General features: G+C 34.3%; 1 protein-coding gene across 1 annotated transcript in view; it reads right to left on the bottom strand.

The window, feature by feature from the left end:
• Window positions 1–1,567: 1,567 nt before the first annotated feature.
• ANTXR2 (ANTXR cell adhesion molecule 2) overlaps window positions 1,568–21,807 on the bottom strand; it is a 135,811-nt gene continuing 115,571 nt past the window's right edge. The window contains exon 17 of the mRNA XM_046656705.1: window positions 1,568–3,477. Coding sequence (XP_046512661.1) covers window positions 3,439–3,477 — 39 coding nt within the window. The 3' untranslated portion in view covers window positions 1,568–3,438. The remainder of the gene's footprint in view (window positions 3,478–21,807) is intronic.

The raw sequence follows: 21,807 nt of genomic DNA, 5'->3' as shown, positions 1-21,807 counted from the left end.
TAGTCTTCCTCAGCAAAAAGAGGAGGATTGGCAGCGGATATTAGCTCAGGGCTAATCTTCCTCAAAAAAAAAAAATTTTAGACACTATGGGCCATAATACAGATTGTTTTAATTTTAAAAATTAATAAATTGCCTCTGAGCAGTAAAACAATGGTCAGTGATATTTAGATAACAAACTTATTAAGTTCACAGAGACATCTAGATCTTATACCCAGTAAGGATTTATTAGAAAATCAAATATTGAATAATTTGTGAAGTGGTTAGAATAAAGTTCAAAAGAAATATAAGCAAATCATTTCTTCTCCAACAATTTGAAATATAGGAGGTTTAAACCTTACATATTTTTGTCAAAATAGTAATTATCCATAGATGACAGATGCTGCTCCCTACTTAATGGAGGGTCTCAAATCTTACTCTGCATCTCATTGGGAAGGAAATATAAAATTTTAAAATAGAATTAACTCAGGGGAAGGCATCAGTGCTGCAACTCTTAGCACCAAATGTTTCTTCTTGGAGCACCAAATGCTTTAAGGAAAACATTCCAAGTATCAAAGTTTTCAGATAGATAAATATTTATGGATCAAATCCATAAAGAACAGACATTGTTATGAAATATATATAGATGCCTTCAAAACTTTCTTTCCAGGCAGAGTAGACACATAAGTTAGGAGTCATTTCCCACTTAATTGTTTTTGCAACCTTATGCAACACAAATGGATTATGGATAAAAACTTACTCGTTTATTCACAGAAAGTAGATCTTGACTGACATGATGTCCAAAAAATTTAAAAGGAATTATTTCTCTCTATAAAATATAAAATGTTATTAAACTTATAGAAATGGCTTTATTCTAACTTTTACTCTCCTGGTTGAAAAGTGTAGAGGTTTTTAATTTAATCCTTTGGTGAGAAAACAGTACTCTTTAAAGCAAATTCTTCTCATTTGCTGGTTAGCATAATCAGGGAAAATCATACCACGGATCTGGTTCACGTCTTTAAGTGCTATGCAGCTCCTTCTGTCTTTGAACTCTATGAATGGGACACTTTTAGTCTACACATAGACCATTGCCTCTCCCTCTTCGTTGAGCGCTCCTCATAGTGAACTGGAAATCCACTTGCCTTACAATCTACAGAAAGCCATTTTGCCAGTTAAGGGCAGAGGTCCACTAACATTAATCTGTAGCAAAACGCAAGTGTCATACAAACGCCCTATGATACTAGACAAATTCAAAGTAACTACCAAAGAAACAGCCCTAGATTCTGTAGTATCCTTGATGCCCAGAAATACCATTTAGGGGTGTGCACTGGTCAGAAAGGAAGTGCCAATTTAAGGAAACAGCAATAGGCCCTGTCCCAGATGCAGAGGTCTACAAGAACTCATTGGGTGTCCATCAGACTTCCAAGTCACACTGGTACACATGGATAATTACTGCCAACAGTATTATTTGTGAACCTAAGGGATATTTTGAAACTGAATATAATTCTTCCCTAAAACTAACCAGGACAATCATATATTCAACCTAACAAGCCTTGAGTTTATGTGAGCTTAAAGAAAATGGTAGCAGAGGCACAGGTAAAATTTTATTTATGCATATGTAGACACATGACTTTGGATCCAGCCAGCCAGTGACATAAATAAACTTGAGCAAAAGATTCAAGCTAGAGGATATATATATATGCATATATATATTTGTGTGTGTGAGTAAGGCTTCTTGGAGCAGTGCCGCAAATCTGGACACCAACCAACAGAATCACTTCCGTCCTTTGAAATTTCCATTAAGAGCACAATGGGGGTAATTATATTGGGATGCTCCAAATCGCTCTTTCCATCATGTGCATTCACATGCCCGCCAAACATGAAATGTTCGCCTTCTCTCTTCCAATGTGATGGTTGTTGAACTTATTTTTAGTGTCATTTGATAAGCCTTTGTGCTCGCAGAGAGACATCCCACTGACCCAGCCACTGGTCATTGTCTAGACCAGTTCACATCAAAGCAGGCGCGCTTTGTCAGGTTTCGAGTCGAATATCCATTTCGCATCTGAAGTACAGTATCGAAAGTGACTAGATCATTTGAGCTTTTTTCTTCAGCTGCTGCCTTCTTCCTCCCCCACAGTGCTTCCGCTCACGCTAACATAATTTGGCATCATCGACGTGACACGGTGGTTTTTCTAAAAAACTACAATACATACATTTTCGATGTTGTGTGGTGGCCGAGCCTCCTGAAAATTTCATTTACAAATTGATGAGAGGAGGTCTTTTTTTCCTCTCCTGAATCATAACCAAGGTAGAGTGCCCCTCAAAATCCAAGTAATGCGCATACAGTAATAGGTCATTCAATGTCAAAAAGGCATAAAAAAGATGAGCAAAATCTTCACAGGCTGCTGCTTGCTGTTGCCTTTAATTATATTAATTAAACTTTGAAATTTTCATGCAAAGAGAGTTGCTGGCTTGTGACGCTGAAGAGCCCCTGGAGACTTGGAGGAAGAAAAAACCCTGAGCGGAAGCTTTGTGGTTACTGCTTCCCTTAAATTAAAAACAAAACAAACTCCTAGGTATGTTTACAGATACTAATGCTTTATGCACTACTAAACCCCACGCATAAAAAGAGGGGTAAATCTACCAATCACAGGGACAAGTTCTCAAATCCTGAGTCTCTTAAACTCCACTCAAGATCGCTGGTTAGAAGCCGTCTTCCTGTGGAATAACGCTCTATTAATTTTCTTCTTTTCCCGAGTGCATAATGAAAGAAAGGTGTCTTCAAGAACTAAAGGGCAAAATCTTGCTTGCTACCAATACCTTGAGGCATCCTGTCTACATTTTGTCATGCGTGTGCACTTTGCAGTGCTAGAATGACAAGATTTTCCAGTCAGAAGCTTCCCGTAAGGCACATTGTGGTAGGGGACTTGGAAGGATTTTGTGATCTGACACAGCTCTAAGGCAACGGACTCCTTTATTTGCTTAGCCTGGTGGGAAATTTCATACTCTGCCTGTGGCTAACCATCTTGCCATGTAACAACACAAGTGCCATGTTTCCATGTTAAACACTCCTCTCTCCATTAAAGATCCATGATGGCCAGTTGTTTTGTGGTCCCTGTTCTGATATCACCTTCATGCTGTTTTTGCTTTTTCCTCTTCTACACATTCAAACAAACTTTCCTGTGTAAACCGTAGCATGTAGATTAATGTTCCTTTTTATTTTCAGTGTCATGAATCATGAGTTACCACTGGGTTTCATCAACGCCCATGTAAATGGCAGAACAAGTGTTTGAAAATGTTTGGTGCAAGCAAAGCAGAAGGCAGAGAAAACATTTCCTGACTGAGAGGAATAAAGCTGCTCTTCCAAAAACTTCTGAAATGCACTTTCTTTTTCATTTGGTTGAAAATCAGCAGTGTGAATATGTACCATCTTCATACCTTCTTGGTCTTCCTGATTTCCTTTTACTGAGACGGAACTCGGGAGAAATTTATGCACCGGCCCTAGGAAAGAAACAAATTGTTATTGAAATATTAAAGTAAGTATATAAAAGCATAAGAACACTCTCAGTTTTCCTACCATGATATAATAAACAATTACCTAAGGTAAAGTCATTCATACGATGAAGGCATAAGTTTTTTTCCTTTGAGTCAAAGCATGAATGTTTCATTCAGCTCTTTTCCATAGCAAGTTCACCTACACAATGGTAGGGCAAAATTAGAGTGGAAAAAACTCTATGGAAATTAGAACTATGTTATTGCTGTTTAAAGTATATAGTGTTACTATCCCAGCAATAAAAATATCAAGCCATCACCTTACATGTTTCTTTCTATAATGACCTAAAATGAAAGTATTTCTTCATGCAATCTGGTGCTTCTAAAATGTATACATAAGGAGCACATTTAAGACACAGAAAGAGATTGAGGATAAGCAGTCAGGGAGAAAGGGAAGAGATGCCATCTCTTTGTGATTCTGTTTTATAAAAGGCTTTTGCAAGAGACTTACTAAAGATCTTGTTCAGTGTTGACCATTTCTTACAACTGCACACCACCACGCACTCTCCAAATAGTGACTATTTATTTGCATTGCACATTTCCAAAGAGACTTTGCCATTTCAATTCTTTAGCAGTTCAATGAAGGTTGTGGAGACACATTGTTTCATATGTAATTATAAATAAACCAAGAGTCATTTGAAAACAAAGTTTCCAATTAGTGATAAAAGATCCCCCTCCTTTCTTCCCCTTGGTATGGCACTGTTGATGTACTATACTACATGGATCATGTCCAGATCCCTCAATAGGCCAAAAGCTAGCATCCTGCTTTCTACTTCAGGGTAAAGACTATCATCCTATTGAGATTTTTCTGTATCTCATAATACCAGCTCTCTAATTTTAGATGTAAGAACTTCTCTATTTTCCTCTAAATGTGAACAATAAATTTGTTTTAAATATTCAATACATGGTAATATTCAAAAGGAACAACAAATATTGTTGGAGAAGAAAGCTTAAAACAGAAAAACAGGATTTTGTTCATGTTCTTCTTAAATATGACTGCTCAATAAACTTGAAAATTTCAGAAATTAATGAAGAAACAGAAAAGCATAAAAGCAAACTAGTTTCCATTAGCTTTTGCCTAACAGGCAAACATTCATCAAATTATCTGTCTTCTAAGTAATTTTGGAGGCAACATTATTAGTACAATTGTCGATTTTATTACTTATTTTGTGCCTAATGTCTACAAATAATATCTGTGCAAAAGGAAGGGAGAGAAAAGCAGAAAGAAAACCATCTTAGAAAGAGGTCACAATTCCTTGGTAATGCAATGGTCACAGGTCAAGTAGTCAGACTGTACTTTCGTATTATCTAGAACCCTCAAACAAGATTTTTAGAATGGACATTAAGTGAAAAGATGCTCTTCTCCAGCTTAGCTAAATATGACACCAAATGCCAAGAAAACACTGAAAATGTTATTTTCATGACATATCTCTTTTCTAAACATGTTTTTCAAGGGCAGCAGGTAGGAAAATGGCATAATTAAATATTTCAGCAAAGCAATAAAGCAGAGTTTCTAAGCTACAATACTGTAACTTTTTATGCAATAAAATAGATTTTAGCTATGCATATTAAAACAGTGATAAACATTAAAAATATTATCTTCTGGCAATTTTCCAGAATCAAACAAATATATGAGAAATGACATTATGACAGCAAACATATGAATTAATGGCACCTTTTTCTTGTATATTTATGAACTAAAAAAGTAAAAATTTTCTCTCTTCTGAATAATTTTGAAAAGAAGTTGTCATGAATCTCTACTTTTGAGTTTCGTCACTACTTAACTGGTTTTAGATATAAGGCTCCTTCTCTGACCACTTCTGTTCTACACACAGGATTAATCTGGTGACTCTGATTCATTTACTTTAGGTAACTGGATAGTTGAAAAATCTATGGAGATTCATAGTTCACCTGAATTCTCAAAATCACTTCAACACCTAAATTATTCCAGACCTAAGTTATTTTCTATTTCATTTGGTGTGATTTAATTAAAGACAAGGAAACTCAAATGAAAAGAATTCTGAGATTTTGACCCTGAGGTCCTTACTTCAATTTTTCCAAAGCACAGGATTAGTATTGATCATCAGCTGCCAGCTGTCTATTGATTCAAGTATCAAAAAACAAAAAAAAAACCCTGCTAAATGCAATACACACCCGTGTGTTTTAGCACACATCCATTAACAAAAACAACCAAATGTCTTCTCCCCTCCTGATCACGAACTCAGCATTTTTCACTTTTATCAAGAGCTGATAATGTCTCGGTGTACTTTTATTTTACAGAAATTTAAAGTTGGTAACTCGGAGGAGTTCTGTTCCAGAGTGACTTCCTCTGTTAAGCATTACCTAGGTCTCCCAGGCATGGAACTCCTTCCCTGAAAGATCTCATTGCATCTCCACTCCAGCCAAACCACATTAGTACACCACAGTTGTTTGCTCAAATATACAAAAGCGAAGACAATAATGGTTAAATCTGAGGGCTCTAAATCCTGAGTATGTACCTCAGCTCTGCCACTCATTAACTGTGTGGCCACGGGCAACATTAACTACTGAGTGCTTCTGTTTCTTCATCACAAAAATAAGGATTAAAAATTGGACCTATTCTTAGGACTATCACAGAGACAAAATCTGTTAATGTATATAAAGCACTTAGAACAGTACTTGGCATACAGCAAGTTCTCTATTAAAAACAGGCACTTATCCATTTTCCCTCTGCAATCTCATTGCACAGTATCTAACATAGAACAGACTTGTAATAAATATGTACTTAGAAATGAATGGATGGATGACGAATGTATAAATGAATGAATACATAATGACTTAAACCTCCATTGAGGGAGGAGCTGGACCTCAAAAATGAGAATATAGAATAAGTATGAATTTGATAGAGAAAAAGAGGATTAGAAAGGAGAAAAATACAACAGTGGAAAAGGAGAGAAGAAAATATGCAGAAAAGAGAAGATAGTAGCCCCAAGGAGAAAAGATAGAAAAGCAACAATCAATAAAAAAAGAAACTATTGGCTAGGAGAAAGTAGTCCATCAGGCATCTCATTCCCAGGGGATTATTTTATGCTGGCTGCCACTCCACTTACCAGAATATTCTAAAATCAAGGCAACACACCCTGGTTGTAAGAGGCTGTGATTAGGTGTCTGTGGCCCTTTGAGTACTACTCAGTACCATCTTAGAAAACCCATCATGATAGTGCTGATCATGTTTAAGGTCGTGAATGTTTGGGCTGCCATTGATATCATGGCAAGCAGTCTATGCCAAAACACCACAGAGCAATGTTTAATTGTAGGAAATGGGATATCACAATGTTTACAGGACTTCATATCCTCATGCTGATAATGTCTACACAATAAAGGTATGTTATCAAGCTAACAAGCAAAGCAATATAAGATAGCTTGAACATACAATTCATCAAAGAATAGTATAGAACAGAAAATACTATTAGTTAATCGTGTTTATATTTCTGAGAATATTTCATTTTAATGACAAAAGTACAAGTGCTGAAAATAAAAAGTTAATTAAACGGCTTAAAAGATTATTCAATGTAACCTAAATATATAAAAATATATAGAAATATATACTTATAATTTTAATACTTTATACTCAATGTAGAGATTATTACTAGTTTTAGGTAACAAGACAATACAGTCTTTAAAATAAACCACTAAGATGATAATATGCTAAAAGAAATGAACACAAGATTTCTGTAAGCAAGAGTTAAAATAAATGTGTAATATTACCCTTGTTGTATTTTACAAAATAATTCAAGAAATTTGAACTCAGGTGGCATAAGTATTTATGAAACAATATAATGTGGTATTAGATTATGAATTATAATTATTAAGAAGAAATAATATTGATTTAATTTTCTCTATTTATTGAATTTTTAATTCAATATTTTTTGTAAATAATTTTCTTGACTTAAAGTCATGCATGTAAATAATGGATAAAATCAAAGCACACTGTCGGTGTGATGCCTCAGGCAACACCTGTACTATTTATTCAATTAGGCGATCAATACAATCTATTTGAATTTGTATCATGCTTCATAAGTCACTAGGTCATAAACTTCAACAATAACAACATATAGTCACTATAAAATTGAATTAAATTAATATCTTAGAAGTACATTCATTTAAAAATGAACTATGAATGTATTCCATTCTTTTGCCTTGGGAATGAATATAGCATTCCTTGGATGCAATGAAGTAATTGTTAAATTTATTCATTTTGTATGACATAAGAGATTAGGAGTGAAATTTCTTAAATATTTAAAGACATTAAAGTTAGGCAGAACAAACAGAATTTAACTACTGATTTTAGATTGTAGCCGGATATATTTAACGCACATTAATTTCAAAAATGTGATTCGATATTGTCTGACTAGGTGATAGTTTACCTTCTCAATATATTAAACAGTCAGATAGACAAGTTAATTGTAAACAAGAGTACTAGAGGCATGTTTACCAACTTAAAATAAAATATTTCGTAGCATATTAGAAATGTATTTGTATACTGACATCACTGTATTACGATCTCGGTATGACAACATTGCATTTGCCTAAGAAAAATTATGGCTTAAAAGGAATAAAACTGCCTTCCTTTTAATGTATACTGTCTTATGCAGCCTTATATTGATGAAATTACCTAATTAGCGAGCTTCTGTGACAAAAAAAAGAACTTTCATGCATTGCTTGTGGGAGTATAAGTTGGCCAAAACTATATGGTAAGCAATGTATATAATAATAGTCTTTAAAAGCTTATATTCCTTGACTCAGTAATTTCAAGCTGGGAAGTAAGCCCAATAAAATATCTAGACAAAGATTTTTAAATGTTTACCATGGGATTTTTATAATAATGAAAAATATAATTAGTCAATTTATATTTATTTCTGCCCAACAGAGAATAGTTATATTATGATTCATCCATCTAACTAAATATTATCCATTAAAATAGAAAATTTTTTAAACATTTTTAACAATGTAGGGAAACTGCAGTGAAAAAAATGTCAAATTGTATATATACATAATTATAATTATGCAACAAAAGTCTAAAGAGTAAAAGACAAGACCAACAGACAGTACACCAACATACTATGAGTAATGAAATTGCATATGATTTCTTACATTCTATTTTATACCTTTTCTATATATGCATATCTTTGTTAGTTTAAAAAAATAGTTTTCAAAGAGTAAATTTAATCAGCAAAATGCAATCCTTTCTAAACATCTGTATTTAAACGTTTTTAAAAGTCAGCCCAAGAACCTCTGACTACTCACTCTCTCTAATTACCAACTACCAACCATGCCAAAGTTTTTCAGCACTCAGTGCCCACATTGGTCAACTTGTTTACTGGGTTGTATTGTATAGTTAATATCCTGGTGAACCCACGTGAATGCAGTTCTACTCAAGAGTGCTTGGGTATGGTAGAAGCCAATGATTGATAAAGGTTATAATCCACAGTCAGCATTTTCATCTTTATGGTACACAATTCTAAGAGTTTCCATAAAATGCCTGTTCAAGCATCTGTCCAGGTCACAATCAGTGATCTTTCTTTTTTTTATTCTTCTCCCCAAAGCCCCCCAGTATATAGTTGTAGATTCTAGTTATGAGTGCCTCTGGTTGTGCTATGTGGGACGCCACCTCATTGTGGCCTGATGAATGGTGCCATGCCTGCGCCCAGGATCCGAACTGGCGAAACCCTGGGCCACCGAAGTGGAGCACGCGAACTTAACCACTTGGCCACGGGGCTGGCCTCTCTAATTTTTTTAAATGTGCATACACGTGTGTGTGTGTGCATGTGTGTGCATGTACCTACCTATGTACCCAGCCTACCTCAAGCCCTGTCCATGCTGGAGTTGATTATATTTAAACAAGAATATAAGGGAAGCGCTTTAATTTTCATACCACATCAAACTTTCTAACCACATGCCCAGTATCTAGGGCATATATTTCTCTATTCAATCAACAATATAAAATATTTATACCTCAGGCATTTATCAGTGATAACTTTGGAATCCTCTCCCTCCAGATCAGTTGGCAAACTATCTTTGAGAGGGAAGTTCTACGTGAGATGCTAGCCATCTATTTCTCTAGGTTAGTGTTTGTTTTTCGTACCGCAGTCCATGAAGTCCTGTGGGTTCCACAAGGTGCCTCAGGGGCCACTGTGGCTGGAGTGGTGCACAAGAATAGAGCAAGCAGGCACACTGCAGGCCTCTCAATCCTAATTCGACCCAAGGGAGCTCCACTCTCATCTAGCCTTTAAAATTGCAATTCAGCACAGAATTTTGTTTTTGTTTGCATTAAAAATGTAGTTTGATAACTATTATTCAAGATATTCATGCCTATGTTAAGCCAGATTACCGGTAAACTATCTATCTACCTGGACCTGGTTTCTTTGCTTCTCTTTAGAAATGCCTTCCTAGATTTTTGACAATATTACAGCATTATTCAACTTTTGGTCATATGAAGAGAATTTTGCATTTTGGAAAATTGCTATTGAAGACACTGATACTAAAGGATCAATTCTTGGAGTTCAGAGCTAGCTAGGAAAAAGCCTGTCACTTCTGGTAAGCTCAGGTGCTTCCCTTTTATTATACAATGGCAACTATATAACTCAGACTTTCTCTTTGTGCGTTGACTTTTAAAAAGCTCAGATTTACAGGAGGTTCTAAAAGCAATTGCTACCCTTAGTGCACATGTTCTGATACAGCTATATCTTGACTTTGGCCCAGGATTATTTCTCTGTTTTGATTCTGAAGTTTTATTGTACATGTTTTTTTTCTCAATACTTCTTTAGAAGTAGACTAAGTATAAGTAAATTTAAACTAATATATATTTCTTTCTTAATTCTCAACTTTCTTAATCATAATGATTCCAAACTCATCTAAACCTTTGAAACCCTCCAATAAATGTAGTATCTCAATCTCTACCTTATACAAAAAGATCATTATCATGTCTACTTCCCTCCTTTGTTGCCTTTTCTTAACATGGTAAGACTTAATGAAGTACTCTGCAGATAGCTGATATGAAATGCAGATTAATTGGAATTTAACCTGAACTAAGTTAACATAGATCATTAATGTTAACTTGAAGTTTATGCATGTAAGCATGTTGAAACTATACTATTCTTCATAAAATCCCAGACATTCTCCTACAAGAATAAATCCCCTAGGTCTAGAGACTGAATGCTTAACTTCATTTTCTTTGGCTGCTGGGAAAAATAAGCACAATATGATTCTTTATAAGCTGGAAATGTATTACTATCCCAATTCATCTCTTAGAGCAGAGCTCTGTGCAAAGCTTTCCTCCATTATCTACTTGCCCGCAGTAGAAGAAGGAGCAGAATGTACCCAGGATAAGTCACAAACAAAACTTTGGTCATAGCGAAGGCTAACTTCACCATTAGAATCTGTCAGCTTTAACTTTACTTAGGGTATTTCCAGGCAACAACAAGTACCTATTAGAGCAAGAAGTTCATTGACATTTCCCTGGAAATTGTTGTTGGCAATACCTTCTCTTGGGTCTCATAATAAGTAGGAATGGGAAGTTGATGCCAAAATAAAATTGTAGTGCTATGTTACTGCACGGCAGTTAATTAAACCAAGAGAAGAAAACAAGACAATAGTAGGATGTATTTGTTACTGGTTAATTATATAGACCCCAACCCTGTTGTAATATTTGAAGACTGATTTCACACATTCATTTTCACTGTAGCCAGTAAAAGCAGCATTACCCAGAGGAAGTGTCATGTTTCCCATCTCTTGAGCATTAAAATTCTGCCGGCATTAACACTTGTGAGCTCCTTTACTAGCTATCTGCACAGGAGATATTTCACCGCTAGAACCGTTATAGTATTATGTTCACCTCATAAATATCCATTGACAAGCTGAAGCATACAACTGCACTTTAGTTTAGACTTTTCAAACACAGGTAGCTGATTTATTTATATCTCCACTTCTAAAAAGAGTTTGCTAAACTTTCATGCTTTGTGCAAGAGTAAATGGTGATTCAAATTTAAAATTGTTTACAAAGTGCAGATACACATAGGAACAGACACAAGACAATTCAAGAGGTCGAGGGAATCACAAATATCTGGAAAGAATGTCGACTTGAGGATACAATAGGCTCTTTGAGTGGAGATTTTCTGTAGCAACTGGAGGTACAAGATTGAAGAGAGGGTACATACTATCATCTTTCTCTCCTATACATACATATATATATATATATATATATATATGAGAGAGAGAGAGATCTATCTATATATGTGAGATATGTGCAGAGATTTACATATAAAATATACATTATAGTAAAATACATATGAGAGAATCTGTGCTATTCTCTACTAAAAATAAAACTGCAAGATTTTGAGCTGAAATATAAATTCCACATACTCTTTTCTAATGGAAGCTCAACCTATAAATGTCCCATTTTACAGTGGAGACCACACAGCATATGGATATTCAGGAGATGTCATGAAGGGAATTGCTGAGTGTGTCTGACAAATTTACCTTCAAATGCTTTTTTCCCTCTTCATTCTGTTATGGCACCAGCGAAATTTTAGTGACTCTACACACACTATTAACATCTAATTTGCAAATATCCAGGTCTCAGTTTTTCTTGAGATTCAGGCCTACAGTTGAAAGTTAATGAAATATCAAATCCATACCTCATAATAATAAGATATGAAATTGACCCCTCTAAGTTATTACTTGCAAGCAATATGTATATATATTGACAGTTCTCCAGAAATCATTGTTGGCAATACCTTCTCTTGGGTCTCATGTAAGTTGTAATGGGAAGTAGATGCCCAATATATATATGCCCAATATTTATATATATATGTAAAATCAGAACAGAATTTCATATATCTTTTTCATTGGTTAACATTGTTTTTGTTGGACACATCATAGGACGTATAGGAAAGATTTTCCTCCTTCTAATCTCAATTAGAGTAGCAATTATGTCTGAGGTCCTAAACCAATAGTAAAAAAAAAAACTACTTAAAAATACAACTTAAAGCTATATAAAATCAGAAAATAAGTTTTGCACATGCACACTGTATCATTACTGGTATTTAAAAAAACATCAAAAACAACCCAAATACCCACCAGTAAGGGACAAGATGAATAAACTATAAGATGCAGACAGATAACTGAATATTATAAATAATATAACAGCTGTTAGAAAGAATGAGGAAGATCTGTATACACCATTGTGAAGTGATGACCAGGATTTATTAAGGGAAGGAAATCAAGGTTCATATAGTATACACACTATGCTATATTTTATATGACAAAGAAGGAAAATACACTGGAATTAATATATACTTATATTTTCAAAGAGAAAGAAAAAAATCAGTATTTGCTCTGAAAACAAAATTCACTACTGATAGGTGGAGGAGGGGCACAGAGTGGAGTGGCTGAGGATGTAAATGACATACCCTTAAATAGATCTTGTTATATGATATCAAATGCAACCATGTAAATATTTTTACATTTGCAAACAGAAAGTGGTGGGGGCTGGTGGTGGAGGCTTGGGCAGGATCCTGGTGGCTGGAGAGCAAAGAGAACTCCCCTGCAAGCCTAGAGCTCACAGGTGGGCTGTAAACAGAGAGTGAGAGAAAGAGAGCTCTGCTGAAGGAAAATCCCTGATCTTGCTCTCAAAATTTTTGAAGCCAGTTGTGAACTAAAAATAACTAAGATGGAAACAAACTGAGACCCAGCTCAACTATAAATTAGCGATGTGACAGAGTAAGTGGTATACATGTTTCTAGAGGTAAATATTATCTGGGTTAGTCTCTATTTTTTAATGTACAATGTCTAGCATAAAAATCACCAATTACGGTACACACAAAGAAGCAGGAAAACATGACCCATAACCAATGAAAAACACAGTCAATATAGGCAAATCTAGATAATAGACAAGGACTTTAACATAACTATGATAAAAAAATTAAAAGTTCTGGTGAGAAAAGTAGATAGCATGAATAAAATATGGTAAGTTTCAGCAGGAATATGGAAATTATAAATAAAACGAAAAAGCCACAGAGAAAAAAATGCAATATCAGAAATAAAGAATGTTTTGATTCATGTAAAAGTAGACTGGACATAGCAGAAGAAAAACTCACTGAACTTGAAGGTAGGAGAATAGAAATTGTTCAAACTGAAAAACAAAGAGAAAAAAATAACTGAAAAGAATCTTAGACTTATGGAACAATATCTAATTGTCTGTTATATGAGTAATTGATGTCCCAGAAGGAGAGGAGAAAGAACGGAAAAGAAAATTTTAAAAAATAATGACTGAGAACTTCCTAGAATAGATGAAAGGCATAAACCTACAGATCAAAGAAACTTAGTGAGCCTCAAGCAGGATAAATACATAGAAAATCATTATCAAGGAACATATAGTAAAACTTAAGAAAACCAAAGAATATCATAAAAGTATACCTCCCTGTCTCTCATCACCCACCCCCACCAAAGACGTTACACACAGAGAAAATGTCCACAAGCACAGCAGCCAACTTTTTACCAGAAACAATGGAAGACATGAGACCATGGAACTCTCCAAAATGCCAAATGGGGGGAGAATGAACCTAAATTTCCATATCCAGAAAAAACAACCTTCAAAAATGTAGGCAAAATAAAGACATTTTAAGACAAGCTAAACTGGACATAATTTATCTGCAACAGACTCCAACAACAAGTGGTAAAAGAAGGTCTCACAACTGAAGGAAAAGACACTAGATGGAAGTCTAGATGTGCAGGAAGAAATAAAGAGAAAGAGAAGAGCAAATATCTGAATAAACAAGAAACATAAACATATAAAAGAAATAAAATTTCTTTATGACACTGTTGATTACTTAAAGAAAAAATATATTATTGAATTCATAACATATGTAGAAGTAAAATGTATGACAGAGCACACAGAGGCGGGGGGGAAGGAAATTAGGTCACTGCAATGTTCACATATTGTTCTTTAGTGTAATATTATTTGATGAAAGATTGTAAAAAGTTAAAAAATATATTGTTATCTCTAGAGCAATCACTGAAAAACAGCACAGAAATACAGTTAAAAAGATGGAGAAACAGGGGGCTGGCCTGGTGGCATTGCGGTTAAGTTTGCATGCTCCACTTCAGTGGCCTGGGGTTTGTGGCTTTGGATCCTGGGCATGGACCTGCACACTGCACATCAAGCCATGCTGTGGTGGCGTCCCACATACAGAATAGTGAAAGATTGGCACAGATGTTAGCTCAGGGACAATCTTCCTCACCCCTCCCCCCAAAAAAAGAAAGAAAGAAAAGGAGAAACAGGAGAACAAAGAATGGATAAGCCAAATATAAATCAAATACAGTAGACATAAGAATTGGAAATAAACTGAAACAAATGAATTGGATACATAATTACATCCAGAAAGGAACTATTTCAAGTGACCTAACACAATATTTTGTATGTCAACAACAGAATATAATCTAAGAATAAATAGACCAACAAAGAAATGTTTTACTTCATTCATCAGTCTTAATTTTACTAATACTATCTTATTACTAATTTGCAACTATACACATTATAGAATAGAGCAAATAAGTAAGTACTTTAATATTAAGGCCAAGATTTTTCATGTAAGAGAAAAGAAGTACAAGTATAAACTTAAAAATATTCACTAAAACTGTTTAATGATAAATTAGAATTGAAAATATACCACACATTCATTGTGGGTTTTTTTGAAACTCTTGAATTTCCTAGCTCTACCTGCTGAAAATGCTTAGAAGCAATGACAACCCAATAACAATTAGCACCCCTAGTATCCAAAATGTGTGCTCTAAATACCACTATCTACTAAAAACATCTAAGGATCCTTGGAGTTGAATGGTTTATTCCAGCTTTGAAACAGAAAATGTAAAAATGAGTCTGGGACATATTATGCCAAAATGAAAGAAATTTATCAAAGACTAAAGTGGACCATGTCAAAAATATATGATAATGAACATGATGGATCAGGTTTTCACTACCTGCTTACTCTGATCTATCTTGGCATCACTAACAGTAGAACAATTGACGTGATGCATTATAAAGTGCACAGCACCACTCGTGAATAATCCATTCCAAAAGAAAAAGGAGAATCTGAATCCAAGTAAAGGGGTACAGAGCATTAGCATATATGAGTGTGTGTGTTGTGGCCCAGTGCTGAAGGAGTAGTAATTTTACAAAAAGTGTTCAGTTGGCACTTGAGCAGAGCTTCAAAGGAAGTCAACGAAACTGTGACTATCTGGGGAAGAATAATTCTGGTAGAAAAACCAACAAGTGCAGAGGCCCTGAGGTGAAAGTGTCTTTGGCATATCCATAGAAAAGTAATACAGACAGTGCGGTGGGACTAGATTGAGCAATGCAGAAAGTGGAAGATGAGGTCAGAGAGGAAACAGAGACCCTATCATGCAAAGCCTTGTAGCAGTAACTATTACAAATCCTCTTTTTTAAAAGCAAAGTTACTAATTATACAAAGTTAATATCTAGATTCCTTCTCATCTTTTTTACAGCAGATTGAGCTGAGATGTTAAGTGATTTACGTTTCAAAGTTCTTAAGATTCACATGTACCGAAACATAGACACAATCAATAGACAATATCAGAATAAAGAAGCCAAATTCTAACCATTAGGTCAAATAACAGCTAATTGAAAACTCAATCCATATTTGAATTATGCATTTAGGAAAATGTCATAAAAAATCCAAATGACGGGAATATTACATCACTATTGTTTAATCAGGTGGGAAATAGAATAAATTAATTTACTCAGTGTGGAGGAATGCTGCACGAAAATACTAATTTTCACCAGTATATTTCTAGACTTAAAATTTTAACCTCCATCATTAACAGAGCAAAAGTTTTACATGCAATTTCTTATTTTTTCCTAGAAAATTAGGGCTTGAGATAATTCATTTGTCTCATCAAACTGCTTATGGCACATTGAAAGAGAAATTCTGAATGCTTATAAATCATTAGCACTGCAAAACGTTTATTGAAAGATTTTCCTAATGTATATGACCCTAGGGATGCAATGATTGATCCCTGGCTAAGTTAAGTTTCTAAGAATTAAATCCTCGCTTTTGGGACCCTACAACAATGTATGTTGTTCCAGTCAAAAAATCAATAACTAAAAATGTGTTGATGAATTCAGCTTGCACTTTGTTCATACAGGTTTTCATTAGCTGTCTCTACTTAAAAGTATCCATAGCTCTTTGAGTCGTTTGTCAGACAGCTAAACTCCCAGTTAATTTGAGACTAAAAACAATTATGTAACAGTTTCTTTCAAAGAAAACCAAATATTAAAATCTTCACTTTAAGTTTTTAAGTTGATATTTTATCAATAATATCAATTAAAATATTTTATAGAAATGTATAGTTTTTAAAGGTTCATTTTGAAGGGCAATTATGGATTACTTTCTAGATTATAAAATAAAAATTTTTATGAAAATCTGTCTAAAGCCTTAGCTGAAAAATTAGTTACTATGATGCTGTTTTCTCGCAGCACAGCAAATATTTAGTGAACCCATTCCACGCATTCAGTCCTAAGAGAAGATGTATGTACGTGTTTAATTTTTAAACAACAAATTTATGCTTTAGATATTTTCTATCACATTTGGGAAAAACAATTTTAAACAATTGCTGAAGTCATTTTTATATCTAATAAAAAGGCATCCAAATCCCCAAAGTCAGGATTTAAATTTGAATATTTATTATAAACTAATATTTAGATGTATGATGTGAAATGATATATGTTTTCTATAACACCTAAGTAATGTGGACTAAAATTCTTCACATTATACTTCCACATTCAAACTGCTAGAGCAGCAGCCAAATGACTACATTTATTGCTAAATTTATACCATGGAGAAAAACACTTCAAGCAGCACCTTAAGTCGTATATACTAAAATTAGGCTGATAACAGCATGAAGACTATCCTTGCTTTTACGTGCAGATGCAAGTCTGAACATGCCTTTCATATATAGCCACAGGGATTTATATTGCAAAAATAGATGCCACTGTGACCCAGATATCATTTCACTGATCAATGATTATATAATGGCATTTAATGAGAGCCCCTTGCTCACACTTTGAAAAGAAACTGAAAGTGGATTAATTTTGCCCCTTAATCAATACAGGCATTCCTAGTCTAAATAACATATCAACTAACAAGACTGACTCTTAAAATAATTGTGGAAATACTAAACCATCTCCAGAGATATAATTAATCCCCTCAAACGGGAAGAATAAACTTTCAAAGTTTAAATATTTATATACATACAAGCATATAGATACATTCAAAAAAGTAAACAAACATAAATGTGATAGTTCAGAATACTCATTACTTACTCATGTGTAATTATCTCTATGGACCAAGGACAGTTTGCTTCTTGGACTATAGAACTAAAAAATGCTGAAGACATGTACATTTAGGAGTCACGTAACAAAAAAGTGATTGGCTTTGATTATTTAATCTCCCTTTGCTTGTATATATGTAATTACTCAACATAAATCACAGAACCAGAAACTGGAGTTTAGGTCTATCCACAAGTCAAGTACTGGGTATAACGGCAGTGCAAAATAGATGTTTCATATACAGAGAGAGAGGAAGATATATAAGATACAAGGATGTGCATATGAAGAGTCAATTTTCAGTTAGCTTAGAGAAACAACTTCTGATATTCTAAGCCAAAATGATTTTCTAAACCAAAAATAATATAATGAGCCTAATATCTTACCCTACCACAAAAAATACAATTACACTCTAGATGATAGCAAAGTTTGTTCAGTATTATTACAGCTCTTCCGTTTTTTAAAACAAATCTAAGTATGTGTTTAAACCCTACTTTCCTAGACGGTGAGCTCCGTGATGATTTTGTTTCACTACCATTTTGCAAATACCTAAAACAGTATTCACCCTACAGGTTAAGTGCTTAAAAATCTTTGCTGAATGAATGATTACTGGGTTTGAAATATTAAATTTGATCTATGGAGCTAATATCTCTCTGAAACATATAATTGATATTTTGTATGAATACTGACATAATGCAATCTAGCAACACAATGATGAGCAAGATATAAAATAAAATACAATGGTTTACTTGTCTAAACACACAAACACAAAACTACAAAACTATACTTCGGTTTTTGCTAACTGGCTTGTCATTAAGCAATAATGGCAATCATTCCATGGCCAAAATCTTCCTGGTTTATTTTGTGACATGAATAGTGAAGCAGTTCTAGATGTCGGATTTCCTCTATGTTTGCCCAATGGTCAGGCATAATAGGGAAATGGCTGAACTGCAGGAGTGAAGTGTTCTAAGCTGGGAAACAAGGAGGCATCAGAGAGGAACTGAACTTGATGTCAATTTTAAATAGAGAGCAGATGGCAGGGAAGTGAGATCTGTTTCACGCTTGAAACCATCAACAGACAGAGAAGATAGAGATAAAAGTATATATTCTAAATCCACTATGATTCTTGGATCTAAATACAATACATGTTTTGACAAGAAGGAAGTGGTCGTTATGAGCAACCTAACCACATGTAAACGTATCACCAAGTAGAGAAACATTAAATCATGCCCAGTTAATTAACTGATTTCGTGGGCGTTTATTTTCCTTGATGCCTCTGTTATTCCATGTCAAAAAAATCAATATCTGAAGAAACATGATGTTTCTTCACAAGCGGCATATCACTTCCTATATCTTTGTGCGTTGATAAAATTCCAGACACCAAGTTATGCAGCAAGGAGGAATTATTCTACATTTATTAATTATTAACATCATTAAATTTGAAAACAGTGTAGCACAATTCATGCGTATTTCCCAAAACATATATTTTTAAAATGCTCTCCAAATTGATGGCATTTTCTGTTGAATGTGAAAGTTTAAGATTTAGTTGATACTGGACTCTTAATCAACAAGTAAAGATTTGGGCTCAAAAAGAATGAAACATTCTTAAAAATAATAAAACATAACTTGATAAATCAATTTTAATTACTACATCTTATTTAAAATTACTGAGAAAGTCCTTCATCTACATTGAGTTGTTCTTCCTTTGGTGAGAGATTATGAGAAAAATTATTGATTCTGTGGCAGGACTGGAGCACAGAACACGCTTCAGAGTCAGGAACATCAGGAATTGCAAAAAATCTAGTGTCCATAAAGCTTACTTTCTTTACATTCAGTCTTTGGTACACTTTTAAAATATGACAATGAAGATTCAATTTCAAAACCTTGCCCCTTGAAAATGTTTCTTTGACTGAAACAAAAGAGAGGTGCTCGCAGTCATGCAGCATTACATGCCCTAACAAAAGCTGTGCCGAGCTGTCAGCCTCTCACCTAGCCCCTATCATCACAGATAGAAAGGCTATGTGAGATGACAAGGCAACGTGTTGTTTGAATGGCATCTCTGAGAAAAATCCAACTGCAGCAGCACAATTTTAGATTTAAATGTGAAAGATTGGTCATTCTAAATATATATCATTGTATTTTTTTCATCAAAGTCAACATCTATCTTTGGAACTTACGGAAGACTGAATGAATAAAATATTTTTGTACTAGCAAGTCCAAAACCTGGACAATCATATCAGCATTTTTATTCCATCTTTTCTGACAACATCAATGCACCTTGCAAAAAGAAAGCCAGATGTTCATTCTATTTGGTGCTATTAAAAGTCTGTTTTACAGACTTCCATTATATTCACTGTTTCTTTTTTTTTCCAAATGATGATGGCATTGAAGACTTTGATAATGAAGAAAACATATTTTTATGTGGGCTTTTTGGTACTTCTAGCTTTAAATATACAACTTAACATATGTTTAAAACAGAGCATATGGAAATAAGAAAAAGCAAATCTGAATTCCAGGCACAAATATTGGTTGAAAAGCTACTTTATAGTATTTTCAAATCATGCAGATTATTGAGACTCAGAACTAATAGAAACATCCTTTCTTTGCTGTAATCATAATAACCTCCAGGACTTAAAATTTCCATGGTTGAAATCACATTGTTCAGGTTCTACAAAATTCATTTCTGGATTTCAAAAGGATTATATCTAGAGAGTCCTTCTCTTTGTGTGAGTTGGGGTCATTTCTTATTGGGCAACATTAAAAATAACACCTTTACAAGTCAGCCAGTGAATAAATTAATTAGCAGCAAGCAGTGAGTACTATCAGTGTAACAACTTCCATTTATCCACTTAACTGCATTATCACAGAGGTGGTGTCTGTGAACGAGTAAGTCATGCAACCAAATCTGACAAAGAAAAATTTAACATCGTTCAGCTGTTCTCCAGACAAGGAGAATTTTTAAAGCATTTTTATTTTGCTGCTTTTCACTTTCATGGGAAAAAGACAAATTATACCCAACAAAATGATTTTATAAGTTATTTACCACCAATCAGCGCGTTTTTAAATAATCACTTCAATGTCCTATGTTCTTTATCTTGGGAAAACTGTAGACTACAAATTGATTCAAAATGATGGCTTTGGAAAACTTTCAAGATTGCTATGGGACTGCTGAATTAACAGTAACTAACATGTGTTGATGAAACCAATATTCTTGAATGAGAATTTGAATCCAATTTCTTTAACTATAAACTAAGATTAATATGTTCTTATGCATGTTTTTGAGAATTTAGCTAACCAGAATATTTAACTTACCAAAACATAGCAATCTCCATCACGTCTATAAAAAAATGTTTATTATACCATGTTATCAATGAGACAGCAATGTGTCCAACTTGATGTCAGAAGGTTCTAATTCTAACCTTACCGTTTTACAAACCACATGTCAACTTCCCATCTGAAAGTTGTGTTAGCTTAGGTGAATGGAAAAAGGAGTGAGATTGTTGCCATACTGAAGCACATAAAGAGATTTAATTTTAAGCTTAGAAAGGAAAAAGAGAATTTATAAAGATCTGTAAAGACCTGCATGTAAAAGTAACTATTTTATGGGGCTGGCCCCGTGGCCGAGTGGTTGGGTTTGTGTGCTCCGCTGCAGGTGGCCCAGTGTTTCGTTGGTTCGAATCCTGGATGCGGACATGGCACTGCTCATCAAACCACGCTGAGGCAGTGTCCCACATGCCACAACTAGAAGGACCCACAACGAAGAATATACAACTATGTAATAGGGGGCTTTGGGGAGAAAAGGGGAAAAAATAAAATCTTTAAAAAAAAAAGTAACTATTTTATTTTAAAAATAAATCACTTTCATCAAATGTGGAGACAGCTGAACATAACATGTC

The sequence above is a fragment of the Equus quagga genome, chromosome 3 (genome assembly GCF_021613505.1).
Source record: "Equus quagga isolate Etosha38 chromosome 3, UCLA_HA_Equagga_1.0, whole genome shotgun sequence".
Lineage (NCBI taxonomy): Eukaryota > Metazoa > Chordata > Mammalia > Perissodactyla > Equidae > Equus > Equus quagga.
The sequence above is the reverse complement of the archived record's forward strand: the minus strand, read 5'-3'. Positions and strand labels throughout refer to the sequence as shown.